The sequence below is a fragment of the Schistosoma haematobium genome, chromosome 5, assembly GCF_000699445.3.
Source record: "Schistosoma haematobium chromosome 5, whole genome shotgun sequence".
Taxonomy (NCBI): Eukaryota; Metazoa; Platyhelminthes; class Trematoda; order Strigeidida; family Schistosomatidae; genus Schistosoma; species Schistosoma haematobium.
The window spans coordinates 1,765,223-1,771,449 of record NC_067200.1 but is presented as its reverse complement, the minus strand read 5'-3'; the positions used below and the strand labels follow the sequence as shown (position 1 = coordinate 1,771,449).

Genomic DNA, 6,227 nt, shown 5'->3' with positions numbered 1-6,227 from the left:
TTTATATATATGAAATGAATTAAAAATGCCACAACATGCATTAAATGAAGATAAGTAAACAAGATAAAAGACTGAATTCAAAGAGAGGAATATATTTGTAATTGAAAGATTGTGTTCTTTTAATGTTCCAGTCAAATTGTTTAACATATTCAGATTAAGCGTCTGGCGTGAGACTGATAAGTCCTGGGTTCGAATCCAGCGGGGTACGGATCGTGGGACGGCTGTCCAGTGCTTCCAGGTTTACCATGGTGTTCTAGCTTCAACAAGTGATATTCAGATAAGCCAACTGATTTGAAACTGTTGAATGTATTATCTATTGATTAGTTAATATGATATAGATAGATCAAATGGAATGAGGAATTCAAGTTTACTTATTAATTATTAGTTGCCATAGAACAGTTAATTGTATTTCATCTCTCCTATTAATACTATTTGAATTAGCTCATACATGTGTGGGGTTTCAGTTGTTAGTCGTTCTTTGTAAGAATTAGAGCCTTTTTGAATGTTTCTTACACCATAGATCATAGATCATATAGTTTCAATGAATTCATTAAATGAATTCAATTTTTTATCTTGAATTGTCAACTTAACAACCATTTCAATGTTTTCATTGTTTATTTAATTGTTATTTATTTATTTATTTATTTACTTTTGGCGGTTTATCATCATTTTAAATATTCATAAATTCAATGATTTATCTCGTGAGTATACAAGTGTGTGTGTGTGTGCGTGCACGTGCGCGCGAGTGTCTCTATTTGTGTTTGTGTGTTTGTATGTCTGTGTGTTAGTGTGTGTGTGTGTGCGAGTGTCTCTGTTTGTGTTTGTGTGTTTGTATGTCTGTGTGTTAGTGTATGTGCAAGTGTTTCTGCGTGTTTGTGTGTGCGAGTGTCTCTGTTTGTGTTTGTGCATTTGTTTGTATGTCTGTGCGTGAGTGTCTCTTTGTGTGTGTGTGTGTATTTGTGATGTTTATGATAATGAATGAATTCATTTTAATTGTTAATTTCCTATATAGATATATATATATCTATTCCTTTTTATTTAATTTTTTCTTCGTTTTCTTTTCTTTTCTTTTTTTTGTTGTTTTAATAACCAAGGAAACTATTTATCAGTTGATTGTCACATTACTTTATTGTATCTCAATTGGTGTAACATTTAATCAAATAGATTATTTACAATATTTTATTGGACCAATTACAGTAAGTAGTGTCTATTTAATTATGATTAAATGTTATGATTATATCATTAGTATTATGAGAGATAAGAATTGATTACAATCATAATCGGTAGTAGTAGTAATAATAATAATAATAATGATTTCAATCAATGAAATTTCTAAAAAATCTCCACAAAACCCCTTCGGATATTAATCAACATATGCTCACTAGTGACTGACTTCAAGAGAGATACGCCTGGAGTTCTAGTGAGAAGTCGTTACCAGTGGAGTTCAACCAGGTCTATTGTGAGATAGGAACTCACTGAAGACATTGGTGTACGGTGGCGCAACTTCGTGGATGGATTGAAATTAGACATTTACACCGTTGGATGCCGGTTGGCTCAGTGATCTGGTGGTTAAGTGCCTGACGCGAAACTGATATTTCCTGGATTCAAATCTCGCGGGGTGCAAGACCGTGGATGCGCACTGCTGGGGACTCCCATACTCGAACGGAACCGCCGTCCACTGCTTCCAGGTTTTTCATGGTGGTCTGGATTCAGTTGACTTATGATTTCAACCAGTGAACTTTCCTGGCAGTGGCTGTAGCCATGTGAGAGTTTAATGGCTCGAGATCTGACTCCAGTTAGGTCGTGTGAATGTTTGCTGTCGAAATATATGTTCTGACTACTTTCGTATATCTTGATCGGCTTAGATCGCGTTAGTGAATAACGGGATTAAATAAGCTAAATACGAAAATGGATTTCGAATATGTATATTTCATGCACTTATTGTTTTGAACAGGCAATCAGAGAATGAACCCTAGAGATGAGAGCGAATCGAAATTACGCGCATTGAATAAGTCCAATAAGGCAAATCCATTTCACCAAGCGCTAATCAATATTTATAGTCCCACAAAAATCATTTACAGACATGTGATGAATAGGATCAGATTTGTATACATAGATACGCTCATATAAAAACAGTCAAGTTTGGATAAGTGGATAATTGACAAGATCGAAACGTAACTCAAGTACAATGAATATATTGGCCTGTACGAAAGCTAGATTACGGTATATGGGCTTAACATAATAACCGATACTACAAGAGTTTTTCGAGAAGGAGAGTGGAATCTTTCCACTCTCGTCGTACCATTTGGGCATTTGATAGCAATATCATCCCAGTATCTCATCACACAATGTTTACAATTAAATTATTGTTTAACGGCTCCCACGTTAAAAATTCAAGTTAAAAAGAGACGTTAGAGAGTTCAAAGAACCATCGAATCTAACAGTCATTGAATAATGTCTGATCAAACATGAATCATTAAATTCTATGCTGAATTAATCTTTTATCAAGTTTGGAACACTTTTTTTTCTCACATCTAAAATTAGCTTACTGATAAGTACCATGGATTATAAAAGGTACGTCATGATACATCTAATGAACTTCTTGAAGATAATTGATATCTACTATTTACTCAGTTGTTTGGCACTGAATTTCAAGCCGCTTTCTAGATCATCCTTACAATTGAAGAACATATGGAACTCAAAACAACTTTCAACCAATATCAAAGTCACAATTTCCAATACGAACGTCAAGACAGTTCTACTGTACGGAGCTGAAACCTGGAGAACTACAACAACCATCATCAAGAAGGTACAAGTATTTATAAATACTCAACATCTATTGGTCGGATACCATTGGCAACAGCCTTCTTTGAGAGAGAACAAACCAACTTCCAGCTGAAGAGGAAATTAGGAAAAGACAATAGAAATGGATAGGACATAGATTACGCAAATCATCAAACTGCATCATGAGGCAAGCCCTAACTTGAAATCCTGATGGGAAGCGGGAAAGAGGAAAGCCAAATAACACGTTACGTCAGGAAATAGAATCAGATATGAAAAGGATGAATAACAACTAGAACGAGTGGCCTATGCTCTTCCACAAAGAGTAACCGGCGTAAGTTCTAGATCCTCAAACAATAAAGAAAAAAATAATACGAAGTAAAATTATTGACAATAATACTGACCTCTAGAAAATTCTGAAACAATGCTAAATGATTTTATCATCCAATTAGTGTATAACACATAGACTATCAGTTTTTTCTTGCAAGACATTTGAATGGAATATACTTTTGTTGACTTTTTGATAAGTTTAATCAATGAGTTCTAGGGAAGAAAAAAAACCCCTACACTTGGTGTTGTTTGGCTTGTATCTTCCCATTGAGGTTTAAGACTGCAATTGATCAGTCTGTTATTGGCATATGTGCATACTGTGCGTGAATTAAAATTCACCCCATTGCACAAGCAAGTGGCTATCAGGACTCAGTAGCTGAGTGGATAACGCGATGGTGTTTGAAGCGAATGGTACTGGGTTCGAGTCACAACTCTGAGATGCAGATACATCCAGCTGACGAGTCCCAAATAGAACGAAACGCGCGTCATGGATTTCACTGCTAGCCATTATCCATCATTGCTTACAAAATATACCCTTGTTCACTTAACTCTATATAAGTAGTATATTTCAATGACTCATCTGATTGTTTTCTAATCATAATTTCATTCATTTATATAGATATTTACATCAGCTAATTTTGGAGCTTATATATTTGGTAGTATGGTTGCAATCACTGAATTACTTTGTAAACATCCAGATATCAATACTACTAATAACACTACTACTACTACTACTACTACTAATAACACTACTAATACTCCTATGAATACAAATTCGAACCCTAATCCATCTCAACCTGTTAATCAATTGAATCAAAGTAAATAACAAACAACTCAATTGTGTTGTATATTACATTATATATATATATAACCATAGTTATCTTATTTACCCTTTAATTACTTTATACAATATTACTATTATGTGCATATTACTGAATGATTTATCTATGTATTATGTAATTGATGACAATAATCAATGATATACAGTATTCCTTATACAATTTGATTATGTTTATGATGGACTGTTGATTTGATCCTTGAAGATGTTCTTTTAGAAGGTTAGAATTTGGTTTATTTCAAAGAATAAGTGAATATACAATTCATTTATCACTTATCTTCTGTTTAACTTCGCATGTAGCTCTTCTAGAGTTACTGCCGATCCCAAGCTCGGGTAAAGGAAGAGGGTTGGGCATGGGGGTTAGCGACTCGGAACAAAAAAAAACGCTAAGCAGAAAAAATAATTCAAACCATTTAAACTCTGCCCTGGGAGTTAGAAGGTCTTCATTTAGAAGGACTATGACGCCTGATGGTGAAAGCCGAGTTTCTTCGAAAGCCACGAGGCCGATATCCCTTCTAACAACCAGAGCAACAATTTTTATAGGTACATGGAACGTCCGAACAATGTGTAAGTTATCTTCTATTTATGAGTTCATTCAAGCTAGATTATTATCAAAAAACTTTGAAAGTACTATAAGACCATTTTATTCTAATATGAGACTAACCAATAACACACATTCATAATCTCGTAGACGGGATTCGAACTCAGGACATTTAGTCTTATGTACAAACTTTGAACTTCTTGATTAGTAAGTGATTCGATGTCCAACGATATTAACTAAGACTGATGATCTTTGTATGATTCACTTTACAGAATACAATATGAATAAAATTACCCATTTGAACTAAAAATTCTCAACTTAACTTCAACATATTTGATCTGTTTTCATTTCAATACAAAAACTTCTCATTTCAACTTACTCTATTTTTGATGGAACTTTGTTCTCTAAGCTGGATGGTTTGGTCGTGGAGCTTTCATCGTTCTTCTGAACGACATCATCAGCACAAGCTTCAGATAGAAGTGAAGTGTTCGAGTTTCTCCATATGTGTTCCACAGCTTGTTCTGTGCACCTTGATGTTGATTGGTTCTTACTGACCTTAAATTTGTCATTGTTTACTCCTTTGTTTTGGTTGTGTCTCTCATTGGTTTGATTTTTGTTCCTATATTTGTGCATAATTTTCCAGCTCATTTTTTTTGACGATGACGAAGGTGTCGTCTACATAGCGAATCCAAATTTTTGGCTTGATCACTGGTAATATCGCGGCTTCTAGTCTTTGTATCACTGCTTCTGCGATCAGTCCTGATATTAGTGATCACATTGGTGTCCCTTTCGTTTGTTAAGCATTAATCGATGAGTTCTAGTAGACTTTGAATTTGAAGCTTCGTGTACTTAGTGAGATTTGTGTCGTTGATGAGGAGCAGGGATAGGGTTTCTTTTGCTAACCTTGGTTTAATTGAGGTGAATAACGCTGTTACATCGAAGGATATCATCAGTTCGCTGTTGTTGATTTGAATGTCCTTAATCTGGTCCAGGAATTGTGTGGGAGATTTGATGGAGCGGTTGGATGAACCAACTAAGTGTTTCAGTATTCGTGAAATTTCTTTTGACAAATTGTATGTTGGTGTTCCGAGGAGTGCTACAATTGAACGTAGTGGTATGTTTGGTTTGTGTATTTTTGGTCTGCCGTAGAATCGAGGTAGTACTGCTTAATTGGATTTCATTCTCCATTGGTCTTGTTTTGTTATTTCTCCTGCTTTGACTAGCTTGTTTAAAGTCTTTGAGATTCGGTTGTCTAATTTTTTTAACGGGATTTATACCCATCTTATCTTCAAGTAGTTCCTCGGCTTTTTTGACGTATACTTCTTTGTCCATAATTACTGTAGTGCGTCCTTTGTCCGCTAGAACTATGACAATATCCTTTCTAGTTCTGAATTCCTTCAAAGCTTTTAGTTCTTGTGGGGTCAGTTGGTTGTTTTCCTTTATCTGTTGAGTTATCGGCACTATAGTTTGTCTTATTTCTTGCTGTATTTCTTCACTGATTCCTGAAGTTTTGAATGATGACTATAGTGTTGCGAAGAATTCCAGTTTGGAGGCGTCGCTTGTATTGTAGTTTAATCCCTTTCGGAGTAGGTGTTCTTCTATATTTATTAATGGTTCTTTTGACAAATCTTCTCCACCATCTTACTCTGTTCTCTTTGGATTCTAAATGTTTAACATACATATTTTTGAGTAACTAATATATTTTCCAAAAAAATGTTATGATCAATCTAATTGAAT

General features: G+C 34.8%; 1 protein-coding gene across 3 annotated transcripts in view; it reads left to right on the top strand.

The window, feature by feature from the left end:
- The window catches only part of MS3_00008934 (uncharacterized protein), a 21,080-nt gene extending 16,820 nt beyond the window's left edge, over positions 1 to 4,260 (top strand). For 2 of the 3 annotated variants that reach the window (XM_051217276.1, XM_051217277.1), the window contains exons 3-4: positions 1,095 to 1,196; positions 3,731 to 4,260. In XM_051217276.1, the coding sequence (XP_051064654.1) occupies positions 1,095 to 1,196; positions 3,731 to 3,937 (309 nt within the window). In that variant the 3' untranslated portion in view covers positions 3,938 to 4,260. The remainder of the gene's footprint in view (positions 1 to 1,094; positions 1,197 to 3,730) is intronic. The other variant, XM_051217278.1, reaches the window with a different exon arrangement.
- Positions 4,261 to 6,227: the final 1,967 nt, after the last annotated feature.